Source organism: Crocodylus siamensis, chromosome 4, assembly GCF_052110815.1.
Source record: "Crocodylus siamensis isolate JL-2025a chromosome 4, ASM5211081v1, whole genome shotgun sequence".
NCBI lineage: Eukaryota > Metazoa > Chordata > Crocodylia > Crocodylidae > Crocodylus > Crocodylus siamensis.
This window is the reverse complement of record NC_143398.1, coordinates 154,800,670-154,814,348: the sequence shown is the minus strand read 5'-3', so window position 1 is coordinate 154,814,348 and position 13,679 is coordinate 154,800,670. Positions and strand designations below refer to the sequence as shown.

At 53.9% G+C, this 13,679-nt stretch overlaps 1 protein-coding gene across 9 annotated transcripts in view; it reads left to right on the top strand.

Moving 5' to 3' along the window:
• Window positions 1-13,679, top strand: part of FMNL1 (formin like 1) — a 61,056-nt gene that overhangs the window by 38,123 nt on the left and 9,254 nt on the right. For all 9 annotated transcript variants that reach the window (XM_090044307.1, XM_090044305.1, XM_090044302.1 and 6 more), the window contains 11 exons: window positions 8-101; window positions 3,816-3,890; window positions 4,671-4,781; window positions 5,587-5,736; window positions 8,115-8,216; window positions 8,789-9,050; window positions 9,647-9,970; window positions 10,604-10,725; window positions 11,298-11,500; window positions 12,370-12,604; window positions 13,413-13,481. In XM_090044307.1, coding sequence (XP_089900433.1) covers window positions 8-101; window positions 3,816-3,890; window positions 4,671-4,781; window positions 5,587-5,736; window positions 8,115-8,216; window positions 8,789-9,050; window positions 9,647-9,970; window positions 10,604-10,725; window positions 11,298-11,500; window positions 12,370-12,604; window positions 13,413-13,481 — 1,747 coding nt within the window. The remainder of the gene's footprint in view (window positions 1-7; window positions 102-3,815; window positions 3,891-4,670; window positions 4,782-5,586; window positions 5,737-8,114; window positions 8,217-8,788; window positions 9,051-9,646; window positions 9,971-10,603; window positions 10,726-11,297; window positions 11,501-12,369; window positions 12,605-13,412; window positions 13,482-13,679) is intronic.

Here is a 13,679-nt window from a genome sequence, read left to right as displayed (position 1 = left end):
CCCACAGAACCAAAGCACTTGTCCTGGAGCTGCTGGCTGCTGTATGCCTGGTCCGAGGGGGGCATGACATCATCCTTGCTGCATTTGACAATTTCAAGGAGGTAGGTCCCTAGGGACTGGTGCCCAAGGCCAGGGAGGGCCCAGCTCTGAAGGGTAGTGGGCTGGGGATATGACAATGTGTGAGGGGTGGGATTGGTCTAGTGATAGGAACAAAGAGTTTCTATCTCCATTATGCTGAGCCCTGACACTGGTTCTCAGTGCAGCCCTGGGCAAATCCTTTCACCTCCCCTTGCCTCAGTTTCCCCAGTTGTCAAAGGGAGGTGGTGACTGAGCGTCACCACTTTGAGACCCTGGTTCTATTCCAGTCAGTGCTGTGGGCATGTGACAAGGAAAGGGTTGAATCGTGTCTCACTCCACCTCCCTCCCATAGCCCCTGGCTGGCAGTCTGTTCACACCCATTCAGAGAAGCACACCAGTCCTTTTGTGGTAATGGGGACTGCTGTGGCTCTCTGTGCATGGGCAGCTCAGGGAAAACACTTTGGAAGGGTGATGGTCTGGCTGGGCTGAAGCCTGGCGGGCTGTGTACCAGCTCTGAGACACACTTGCCTTGCCTTCCTGTTCTAGGCCTGCATTTGCAGTGGTGCATCAGGAACATTGCACATACCCACAGACACCCACCTACATGCCCACACTGCTCTGCCTCAGGCAGCCACACTCCCCAACAAAACCCAGTCACAACCACTCGCCCACTTTTCCTCCTTCCTGCGTGCCCCTACAAAGGTGTGCAGCGCCCTGCAGAGACGTCATTTTCTCAGACCCAGCAGATATGACAACTGCCAAGGGCAGTGTACGCTGCCAGTGGTGCTCACATCCTTTGTATATTTTACCTTGCTCCCAACTATGCCATTCCCCTGGTGGAGTTGATGTGACCATGGAGGGAAGAACAAGGCCACAAAGAGTAGAGGTGGGGCATGACTCTACTTCTTTTGGAAAGGCAAGAAGCCTACCCCAGGCCACAGTGGCACCCTGCAGGTCTTTCTACTTTGTCCTTGGGTGGCAGCTGCCCGTGGGTAGAGTGTTCTGAATGGTGACAGTTTGAGGAGACTGCTCAGAGCTTGACTGTAACTTGTTTGGCTTCCTGCCCCAGACTATGGCTGATGGCCCTGGGTTGTCACATCATGTGTGAGTCGCTGCCTTGGTATGGACCCAGTGTCCTCTGGAGGGGTGCCGTGCGGTAGCTTTTCCTCTCCACTTATGCCCCTAGCAGTGAGGAACAAGCTGAGTCCCCTTCTGGGCACAGATTGCAGAGTGCTATCTGGATGCTAATGTGCCAACCTTCATGGAAAGAGGTCATGGTTACTATCTCTCTACCACAGGTGGGGAAACTGAGGCACAGAGAGAGGTAAGATGTGCCCGAGGCCCTGCAATGAGTCAGGGCAGAGCCAGGGGTAGAATTCAGCTATTCGGCCTCTCAGTCCCCGCTCTGACCCTTAGGCTGGGAAGCCCCAGCACTGTCCTTGCACAGACATGGGTGTAACCTGGCTGCTTGCCCCAGATCCTGCTTCTCCACAACTGGGAAAGATTTTGCCTAGGAGTGTTTGGAGCTTTCATCGAGACCATACAAAAGTCCATACACGCGTCCCTCTTCATGTGACTCAGGAACTCTTACCTGCATCCAGACACTGCCAAAGTTGCCCTCTCATTGGGAGAATGCCCTTAGGGTGCCGTACTCATAAAAATCTGAAAGCAGTGGCGTGGGGCATTACTGCCCTCACTGAAGCCAACAAAATCCCTCCACACACCTTGACCTCTGAGCTTTAAACTGAGGGATGATATCCCTTTAATTAAAATGTCACAGCTGCACCCCTGCAGGAGAAGGATGAAGGGGGGCAATCTATTTTCTGTGCCAGGCTATAAATACATCTTTCTTGCTGAACATGGGGCTGCCAGCTGTGAAGTTCTGGCTAGCTTGAACAGTGCTCGGATGCCTGCCTCACATTAGGATGACTCATGAAATCTGCTAACGTGGCACAAGCTGGGGCTGGGACATGGCAGCTGGTGGAAAATACCTATTGGAGGAGGAGGGAGGCCAACAGCACCTGAGAGAGCTCTGCTGCCCACATGCAGCCCAACCCCAGAGCTGGATTATGTGTGGTGGAGGAAGGCTTCATGGGTTTGGGGCCCCTGAAGTTGTCCTGAACTTCTGGAGGTGGGGGGAAGAGAAGGTGTTTGAGGCTGCACAGCTCAGTCAGTGCGCTGCCCTCTTGTCCACTGTGCCCATCTGCCAAGGCTTCCTGCTGCTTCAGACCTGGGCAGGAGTCCTGTGGTTGCCCCTGGTCACTCCTCCTCCTCCTGTTACTGTCCCAGAACTGACCTGCTGAGTTCCCTCATGTGAGGCATAGGGGTGCTGGCTGGCTGTTGTATGCCATGTGGTCAGCGACAGGGCCCCCAGGAGAAGCTGGCATCATCTTTCAGGGAGCAGCTCCTAGCCATCCCCCTATTGTCCCTGTAGCCCTGCAAGGTGAGGTTAAACAAAGAGGCAGGTTGCTTGACATGGGATGCTGGATTGAATTCCCCTGCATAGCAGCAGGGAGCTGGGGCTGTGGCTGGCAGGGGGAGATGGGGAGAGGGAAGCACAAGCTGACACCAGAGCACTTCATGTAGGAGAGCATACCTGATCCCTCAGCTGGAGCTGTGCCAATGTGCACCATGACAGGGTCTCCCAGAGCAAGGGCAGCAGCAGCATGGGGAGGAATCCTTCAGCTGTGAGCTGCTCTCAGGTTTCAGGTCGCGAGCGCATCCATTTCAGCAGCCACCTGCGCTTTCCCCATCATTGGACCGAATACCCATCATGCCTGTTCTCAGGGTCAGTACACCTGGCAGCTGTTCCTGGTCCTGCTGCTAACATGCCGCAGGATGTTGGCCAAGTCCCTTCCAGCACAAATCCTGCCATCCTCCCAGAGGCGTGAAGCTTGCAGGCTTAATGTCCTCCAGGGAAGGGTGCTGTACCATGGGAGATTGCAAATGAATGCATTGACTCTTCTTTGAGCCCCAGAGGCACTGGGAGATGGGCCATAGGGACCCACAGCCCCCACAAATCCACATGGCAGGGGCTCCTGATAGGCAGGTAGGAGAACAGCATGGAGGGTTGTCACTTGGATTCCCTCTCTTTCCCTTTCTGCTCTGGCTAGGCTAGGCTGGCAGGACTCGGGTCCCATCATAACAAGTGGCCCAGCACAATATGTGGGTAGGATGGCACAGGCATGTCAGCACCATGCTAGGAGAGACCCAGGAGCCCAGTCCAGTGCTAGGGTGGGCACTGCAAGAGCTAAAACTCTCCCACTTGGCCCTGTGGGCTCCCAATGCAAGGCAAAGAATCTAGTACTGAAGATGGATATGAGACCCAGCACCCAAACCATGTGGGGGCGTCAAAGTCAGGCCTTGTGTAGCAGCTGCAGCTTCTTTTGGGATAGGAAAGGGACTGGATTGTTATTGGCTGCCTGTGGTGTGGTCATGGCTAGTGTCCCAGCCACAGACCAGGCCTCTCTGCATTGTGGTGCTTGTTACCTTACGCTGTGGGAGGCTCTGGTCTATGGGAACATAGTGGAGGTGCTGAGGAGGCAGCTTTGAGGGATCCTGGTCTAGGACTGAGCGGTGCAGAAGCTGGGAGTGCTGGGAGAAGCTTTAGGTATAGTTGATCCTTTCAGCAGCTTCATGGCAGTGTTTAGGAACTAGTTCCCTTGCTTGGTGCCAATGGGCACCTTCTGTAGGACTTCAGGGTCACTCAAGCTGATAGTCTCTGCTCTTGCCTGTAGGTCTGTGGGGAGAAGAATCGCTTTGAGAAGCTGATGGAGTATTTCCGGAATGAGGACAGTAATATTGACTTCATGGTGAGTGTTTTGGGAGGGGAAAGCCATATGTGGGGAGCAGTCAGCCCACATCCATGCTGTGCACTGCCTCTTGGCATCTGGAGGCCTTATGTGATTGGAATAACTAGCTGGTTTTCCATCCACTTAGGGCAGGACAGGGCTGCTAACAGTGCCCTTTCTCCAAGTCAGTGAACATGGGCATGTTCCATATCCAGGGAAATACAGGCTTTGTATTCCCATATCAGCTTTGTAGCAGTCCACTAACTCACATGCATGTGGCATAGGGAAAAGAGGCTGTGGCCTGCAGCTTCTGCCACTTGAACCAAAAGAGAATCCCTTTTGAAGCCAGTAGTAACAAGGCTTTTACCTTCTATAGGGTACCAACTATGAGAGGGTAGTCAGACCCATATGACAAATGAAGCTCCTTCAGGCTTGTGTGGGAGGGTGACCTCTCTGAGCTGACAATGGGCCTTTCCAAATGCCTTGAGAACTTCTAGCATGGTGTTCTGAGGCTCAGAGCTTCCTGTGTCCAGCAGCTTGGTTTGCCCAGGATCTGCCTTGCGTCCCTGGATTCTGAACAGCTGCATTAAGAAACAGACAATATGAGTGGCTGGTACCTGGGATTCAGTTCCCACCTCTGCCACTTCCTGTGATATGTTAAATGATCCTTCTTCTGGTGTGTGCCTGAGCATTCAGTAAGGTGGGAGGTTGCTGCTCTGAGTGGCCCCTGATTGTTATGTTGTCCCCACTTCTGTCAATCTGCTGCTTGCCTTAGCCCTGAACCTCTGTCTACCCTTACAGGTGGCCTGCATGCAGTTTATCAATATTGTAGTGCACTCAGTGGAGAACATGAACTTCAGAGTCTTCCTACAGTATGAATTCACTCATCTGGGCCTAGATGAGTACCTTGAGGTGAGCTTGATCTTTTACCCTCTCTGGCTTGCCTTACAGACACAAAGAGCTTAGATACATGATACATTTACACTGGTGTAACTTGCATAGATTTTGTATGCTCAGAGAGAACCATACCAGGGTCCAGAGTGAACAGACAAGCAGTTGTCCTGGGACAGCTGCTGCGGTAGGCACTGTTACATTGCCTTGCCACTAGGTGGCAGAGAATCAGCAGTAGCTTTGCTTTTAGCAAACAGCTTCCCCAGGATAAGTTGCTGGCATACAGCATCTGCACTAGTGTAACTTAAACCAGTGCCTTTTTTTCCCTGAATTTTTCCCTGGGGTAATTCTACATGGAGTTCAAGTAAGTTACACTGGTATAGAGTTGAATGTCTTATGTTGGCTCCTTTACAGTGGTGGAAAGGCTGGTTACACTGGTGTAAACATGCTGTGTATCTGAGCCTTAAGTCTAGAAAGGATGCAGGGGGCTGTGGGCAGATTGCTCTGCATGCTTCTCCTCCTGCTGGATGATTCTTTTAACTGAGGGCACCCTCTGCCTATGACTGTCTACCGACACAGGCTCCTTGGTCTGACTGGGTTTGTACGCACTGCACATTAAATAATGTAGTGGGCCATAAACTTGGATATGCCAGGAGAAAGAAGCCATGCTCAGAAGCTGGAGATCCTCCACCCAGGATAGGAAGTGTGTGGAGGTTTCAGAGCCAGCTCTGAGAACCATGGATGTGAGGCACTTGTAATTATCTGGTAGGGTTGGAGCTGGGCCTGGGGCAGGTTCTGAACAGGGTTCCTGGCTATCTCATTGCAGAGGCTGCGCCACACAGAGAGCGACAGGCTACAAGTGCAGATCCAGGCATACCTGGACAACATCTTTGATGTGAGCGCTCTGCTAGAGGAAACTGAGACCAAGAATGCTGTGCTGGAGCACATGGAGGACCTGCAGGAACAAGTGGCACAGGTGAGTAGTCATCACTGGGTAGTCCTCAACAGTGTGACATCTAATTGGGAGGATTTATTGAGTTGAGCTCCCCAGGAGTTCTTCATTTATAAATTGGAGGATAGGACTGAGTGCCTGCGTAACAGATTTGCACATGGCACCAACATGGCCTGGGGGATGACTGGCCAGGCTGCAGTACTGCAGAGAAGGACCTAGGGATTACTGTAGTCAAGCAACTGAGTATTGTGTGCTCTTGTTGTAAAAAAAAAAAGTCAACAGAATCCTGGGTTGTATTAACTACAAGAGTGTCACTTATAAATCAAGGGGAGCGATTCTTCCACTCTGTTTGGTACTGATGAGGTCTCACCTGGAAAACTGTGTCCAGTTTGGGTCCTGCACTTCAAAAAGGATGTGGACAGATTGGAAAGAGTCCAGCACAGAGACACAAAAATAATTAGAGGCCTGGAAAATGTGACTTATGGGATTCAGGTTTTCCGCTTGCTGTAGAAAGGAGAAAAACCTGGAAAACTGCAGAGTTCCAGCCTGCAAGGGACTGCTTGCGGCTGGGGGCAGTAAGATAGGCGCAAGGGACGCATACGCACATGCATGTGGCAGCCAGGCGGGGTGGTAGAGAGCACTTCTTACAGCTCTCCCTAGGTAAATCTGTGGGTCCAGGAGAGCACAGGCGATGTAGCAGGGGGTGGAGAGGCACAGATGACATGGCAGAGGGGCTGGGGAGGCACAGGTAATGCAGCAAGGAGGCAGAGGGGACACAGGTGATGCAGAAGAGGGGCGGGGGGGCACATATCACCCCAGATTTTTACATCCACAGTGGGGCACAGGGTTGCATCCACAGCAGGGTGTGGGGCTCCAGCCTAGCTGAAACAGCTCTGTGCAGGAGTTGACTCCACAGCCCAGCAGGTGGGACCTGGTGTGGGAGAGAGAGCCATGCCACCATGGCCACCAAACTCAATACCACTGTCTGTCACCTTGGTGACCATGTTGATGGGGTGCACCCTCCTGAACCAGGTCCTGCCCACTGGGCTGTGGAGGTGGCTCTTGCCCAGAGCTGGTTTGGCCCAGCTGCAGCCCTGCACCACACTGTGGGCACAGAAATCCGGGGCAGTATTTGCCTCCTCCACATATCACTTGTGCCCTTGCGTGCCCCCTGATGTGTCTCCTGTGCCCATACACCCTCTTTCCCACACACGCACCCCCTTCCTCATATATACACACACAAACACACAGTGGCATTTCATCTTACTTGGAGAAAAATGCAGATTTGGGGGTTTTGTTAAGAAAATTTGGGGTCTTTAGCAGAGAATTTGGGATTTTTAAACAGAGAAAACCAGGATCCCTGCTTATGAGGAAAGGCTGAAAGAGCTAGGGTTATCTAGTTTGGAGAAAAGAAGACTGAGGGGGAACTTGATAGCCGTTTTCAGATACCTGAAGAATGATTATAGAGAATGATTGTATTCTGTATGATTTATATCCTGAAGGATGATTATAGAGAGAGAGACTCTTTTGGCTGCAGGGGACAGGACTAGAAGCAGTGTTCTTCAAGCTGCAGCATAGTAAATTTAAATTGGAGATTAGGAAGAGCCTTCTGACTGTGAGGATGTTTAAGCATTGGAACTGGCTACTGTGAGAGGTTATGAAATCTCTTTCCTTGGAAATTTTAAAGAACAAATTACAGACACTTGACTGGGATAATTTAGTCATAGAGGATCTTGTCTTGGGCAGGGGGCTGGATTAGATGGCCTCAGGAGGTCCCTCCCAGTCATACTTTCCTGTGATCCTGTGTCCTACACATCTCCATGGCCAGTGTGGAGGGGGAAGGGCTGAAATTCTTGGGTTTCTCCTCCTGCCCTTAGAATGACCAAGCTCTGGGATGGAATAGTTGCCTATGCAAATATAGTCCAGGGAATGATTGGCTAGGCAATGGTGCTGGAAGAAGAAGGTAGCCTACCCTCTCCACCAACTCTCCAGTGGCAGCTGCTGGAGAACAAGAGGCACCTGATAACAAGATAACTCCACCAACCGAGGGTGTCCTTCAGGTCTGCCACTGCTGATTCAGCCAGGAGGTTCCAGTGGCCTGTGATTGTTCATAGGGGCCATGGTGTCCTGGAAGAGGGAACCTCCTAATCCTTGTCATTTGAAAGGGAGACATTTTTCGCTGTGGCATGGGAGATCCCAGCAGGATGCAGGGAAAACAGGATATGGGAGGGCAAAGGGTTCATGCTGGCACTTAGACGTCCAACAGCCTGGATGCTCTGTTTTGGGGTTGCAATATCCCACCTTATTCCCCGTGTTCTGTGTCCCTCCCCACCATACACCTCAATCCCATTGCTTTGTCCCACTCATGGGGGGCAGTAGCTGAATATAGGCTCCTCTTGCAGCTCACAGAGAAGCTCCAGGACTCAGAGAATGAGTCCATGGCCAAGATCGCAGAACTGGAGAAGCAGCTGAATCAGGCACGCCGGGAACTGGAGATGCTTCGGGTGAGGCCAGAGGGGATGGAAGGGCAATACCCAAGGCAGGGAGGCATCAAACCAAGGAGTGAGGTGTAGTCCCCAAGGGGCAGAGACTGACATGTCCAAGTGGGAGGTATTGAAGGCAAGTGGGGGGGGGAGTGAAAGATGGGGGAGAACAGGAGGAGAGGAAGGATCTTGGTAGATATGGGTGTGGGAAGTGGGGTAGGAAGAGTTTGGGGTAGGAAAAGTTCAGGGTCAGCAGGGTTATGCAGTAGGTGCTGAGTATGCTACTCCAGCCCTGGGATACAAGCATCCTGGGTTTGTGTGAGAAGCCACTGACAACCCTTCTTGTAGTGAACTTTCCAGCCCTGGCACTGGAGGCATTGGAACATAGGCTCCTTCTCAGGGGATGAAGTGCCTAGCTGTCTGTGCATGCACATAAGGATGCCTTCTTGCTGTCTTGGGCCCTCTTTGTGTGTGGATAATTCCCCGCACCTTGTAGGAAGGGAGCACTTGCTCCAGTGTGGGTCATTAGCAATTGGGCTCCCTGCCCAGTGACAGGTGGGGGTGGCACTGACTGGCTCTGTGTATTGGCTCAGGACCAGCTCAGCGAGTCTGCCAGCCCAGTGAGCTCCCCCCCACAGCCACCGCCACCGCCGCAGCCGCAGCCACAGCCACAGGAGCCAACAGAATCATATCGCTCAGCTTTGGAGCAGAAGCTGGAGGAGCTGGAGGATAAAGGGTTAGTCCGGATCCTGCGTGGGCCAGAGGGAGACGTTGCCATCGAGATTGTCCCTGTTGTCATAGAAACCCCAAGCATCCCCGTGGTTACTATAGAAGCCTCCGCCTCTACCAGCACAGGTATCTGCCACCCTCTGATGGGCAGCACAGGTGGTGGGAGGGAGGAGAGGAGTCCTGTTTGTCTCTGGATGGAGCCAGGAACTCTCCCAGTCTGGGGCAAAGCCATCTATGGAGTGAGGCAGCGGTGCACTCGGATTTCCCTTCCTCCTCAAACCAAGGGCTAGGGGTCTTTTCCCTGCTCCATCCTGTTTGGAGCTGGGAGCCTCTTTTTTCAGGCAGGCTGTATTTCTAGGTGGCAACCTTGCCCTGGGTACCAGTCCTGCAGAACCTCCCCAAAGTCTCCCTGAGGTGTGCACCTGCCCCTCTGAAAATCAGGGACTTGCTGTGCCAGCACTGCACCATCCTGAGATGGAAACACACACAAGATCAAAAAAAGCACATGACATGGAGACCTTATGCTGGAGGGTCACAAAGCACTCTGCAAAGTGGATCAGCGTCACAAAATGGGGAGGGGGGAAACTGAGTCACAGAAGGAGGAGGGGACTTGCCTGAGAGGGCAAGGGCACAGATGCCTCCCACCTTGCCAAGCCCAGGCCCAGAACCCTCCATTGTTAGACTGAGTGGAGGGGCTCATTGGCTTTGCATTTATTTTGCAGATTTCCTGTCTCCTTCCACCCCTCTCCCACCACCGTCTCCTGCTGCAGCTCCAGCTCTTCCTCCGCCACCCCCACCACTACCCCCCACCAAAGATGCTGGCCCTGCCACCCCATCCAGCGAGCAACAGTCCCTACCTTCTCCACCACCGCCAGCCCCACCCCTCCCTGGGGTTGACACCCCTCCACCTGCCCCACCACTGCCTGGGGTGGAAATCCCACCCCCACCTCCCCTCTCAATGACTGGTGGCCCTGCTCCTCCTCCACCCCCACCCCCACCCATGGGACAGCCACTGGGAGGAAGCCTAATCACATCAGCCAGCTCAGGTAAGCCAAGCTTGGGGCGTGGGTGCAGCTCAGCACAGAAGGGAACATTATGCTCATATGAGGGCAGGGGTACCAGGATGAGTGCCCTGGAGGCCACAGAGCAGGCATTGCCTGGCTGGCTTCTCATTTCCTCCATCCCCAAGAAGGGGAGGGAGGTGTCTATAGCTCTTGCCTGCCTTGGCCTCTCTGCCAAGGCAGAAGCGGAAGGGCTGGGTTGTGTGGGATGTGGAGACTCACACCACCTCACTAACATCTCTAACCAGTCCTCTGAGGACATTGTCCTGGGCCAGGGAGCCCCAGTGCTACAGCCACGTTGGCTCTTTGAGTCCATCTAGTTCTGTATTGCCCCATGGACAGGGCAGCTTGGGTGCTTAGTCCAGTAAGTTGCCTGCTACCTCAATCAGTGTCTCCTCAACTCTGGCAGCAAAGCCACACCTCTGGGACAGGGGCCTCTACTCAGGACACCTGGCTTGTTGTGTTCTGCTATGGTAGAGGCATGAAGAGCCCCCTCATACTTTTGTTGCTCTGAGGACCTGCCAGGTCCCCGGCCTCATGGTGCCCCATAGGAACTGAGTCTACTCTCATGCTGTCCTGCCAACTCCCACTTGACTCTCATCCTTGTCCTTGTTGCAGTCAAAGTCAAAAAGCCAATACAAACCAAGTTCCGGATGCCCATTTTCAACTGGGTAGCTCTGAAACCCAACCAGATTAATGGGACCGTCTTCAACGACCTCAATGATGAGAAGATCTTGGAGGTGAGGATCTGCTCTTGAGGCTGCCTTTCTGGGATGGAACCAGCTGGCTGCGACAGGAGGAGGGGGTGGGGTGGGGTTAGTAAAATCTGGAGAGGGTTGGGGTAGAGGAAGTTATTGTGGCCTGGGGCTGAGCTGGAGAGCCAGTGAGCTGTTTGCTGGGCTGAGAACATGTGCCAGGAAGGCTCAGGGCTGTCAGGCAGCAGGTTCTCCACTGGATGAAAACCCCACAGCCTGCTCCCAAAGGGGAGACTCCAGCACACTGCAGCCTCATCTCCTATTGAAAGGGCAGGGCATGCTTACGAGGCAGAGGGACTCTGTCCTGTAGGATCTGCACACCCAGGAGTTGCCTGAAGCAGCAGTTCAGCACCATGGAGAGGAGATCTCTGTGCTGGGGGCAGGTCTCAGGGCTGTAGGTCTGCAGCCAGCTCAGCCCTGGAGTAACCTGCTTGCCTTGTTTCCATATGTTCGTCCCATTCTCCTCCCTCCCCACCCCTTTGTGCTCCCCCCCTTGTCTCCACCATGCTCCTCTGCTTTGCTACTACCTCTTCTTGCCTCTCTGCTGCTCCCTGCAGGAGCTGGACATGAGTGACTTTGAGGAGCAGTTCAAGACCAAGGCACAAGGCCCCAGCCTGGACATTGGCACCCTGAAGGCAAAAGTCACTCAGAAGGCCCCCAGCAAGGTGATGCTGATAGAGGCCAACCGGGCCAAGAACCTGGCCATCACACTCCGCAAAGGTGGCCTCAGCATTGACAGCATCTGCAAAGCCATCCAGACGTGAGTGTCACCCCTCACCTCTGTGCATGTATGGGCTGGTCAGAGCCATTGGCAGGATGCTAGAGGGCAGGAAATTCTGGAAGTTGCCCCACTGTCTAGCTGGAGCCAGCCCTCTCCATGCATGTGGGCACTGGCCTACTTCCATCTCCCCCAGCCCCCAGCTGCCTGTGCATCCCTGCACCAAACCTATAGCCAGTACCTGCAACCAGCTCTCAGCTGGACCCCTGTGGAGGACAGTTATCAGGGCTATGGTGTCAGACACTTGACACAGGCTGAATTGGTGGACCAGTACCACTGCTGAGCTGATCCTCCCAATCCTCTCTTCTGTGAGTGGTGGGGACTGGGGATCAGGACACCTGGGTTCTATCCTTAATGTTCAGGGGTAGTTACGAATTCTGTACACGACAAGGACACCTAGGAATCCACACACAGACTGGTCCTGGGTGCCGGGCCCTGTATAGGTCAGTTACAGAGCTGGCCCTGGCCCCAAAAACTTCCTGATCTGCCTGATGGAATGGACAGACAGACAGACAGGGCTAGGAGGGTGATCTAACAGTCAAACAGAATGGAGCAGGAGATTCAGCTGGGCACATAACTGAGCAGTGCCAGGGCAATCAGGGGCACTGTGTCTCAAAGGGGCTTAGAGGTGGGGGTAAGGGTATTTGGGATGCCACAGAGAAGCAAGAGATGGAGGAATAGGCAAGGAGGATGAGGGAGGGAAGCAGCTACTGTCAAGACTTCCGGCTTTGGCTCTGCGCTGCCCCCTCTCTGTCTAGAGGAGGTGGATAGTGGTTCCGACACACCCAAGCAGGACATGGTTGCAGGGGTCCTTGAGGATCTGCGCTAACCTTTTCTCCCTCCTGGTGCAGGTATGATCTGCAGACACTGAGCCTAGACTTCCTGGAACTGCTAGAGCGCTTCCTGCCCACAGAGTATGAACTGCTGCAGATACGCAAGTATGAGAAGGAGCAGCGGCCATTGGATGAGCTTTCGGATGAGGACCAGTTCATGATCAGGTTCAGCAAACTTCCACGCCTGGCTGAGCGCATGAACATCATGACCTTCCTGGGCAACTTCAATGACACAGCACAGCGCCTGATGCCGGTATGAGCCGGGCGGGCAGGCTCCAGACACAATCAATGAGTCTGGGACTGGGGGCATTGACAGCATCGCTCTGGGGCAAAGGGTAATGCCCAATTCTCAGTGGAGTCAGCCAGGAATGGAGAGCTGAGGGGACTTGGGGTTGCTGAGGAACTGCAGAGGCCTCTGGAGGAAGGTGAGGGTAGGCAAGTGGAGGTGAATCTCTGGTGCTTCCTGTCTGGGGACCTGACTTCAAAGCTTCCTATAGTCATGTCAGTCACCCACATGCAGGCTCCAGCAAGCTTATTGGAAGCAAGTGGGTGCCACAAAACTGCCAGGTAGTGTAGAAACACTGTGGGCAGACAGCAGCTGTGTGACAAGTGCAGCCAGGGCCGGTACAGCCGGGACAGCAGCCAGAGATGGCCGAGGCACCTCAACACTGCTCTGTGTGGTGGGTGGGGAGTGGGAGGCACAGGACTGGAGAAGCAGAGGGGGACTCTGGGTCAGGACAGAGGGGCAGAAGCAGAGCTGCAAGAAGAGGCCCAGGGCTGAGGTATCCAGGAGCTGCAGGCTGGGAAGAGGAAGCTTCAGCAGAGCTGTCAGCGGGGAGCAGGAGCCTGTCACTTGGGACTGTGAATCAGGGCCTATGGCTGGAAGCAGGGCTGTGGGAAAAGCCCTCGTGTTAGCCAGGGCCTGAGCCCAGGCTGGGTGTTTGGGGCAGTTTGTAGTGGGGAACATGGAGTTCCTGCAGGCACTTTGCCCTCAGCTTCTGCCTTGCAGGCAGCTGCCCAGCAGCACAATGTCCTCATGGTCCCTCTCACCCTAACTGCAGCAACTCCACTCCATCATCGCTGGGTCCATGTCCATCAAGTCCTCCACGAAGCTGCGTAACATCCTCGAGGTGAGGGGCTTTGAGGCACCTGATCTGATGGGGCCAGACCCTCAACAGGGGGAAAGAGTCTGGTGCCCTTTCTTGGGCTGGGGAGAGAAAGGAGACTCATGGAATATTTATTTGCTAACGTCTCTTCTTAGGAATCCCAGGGGGTTCTCTGGGTCCTCACTAGGTTGGGTGCTGGGTGGATCTGGGGTTTTAGCTGGG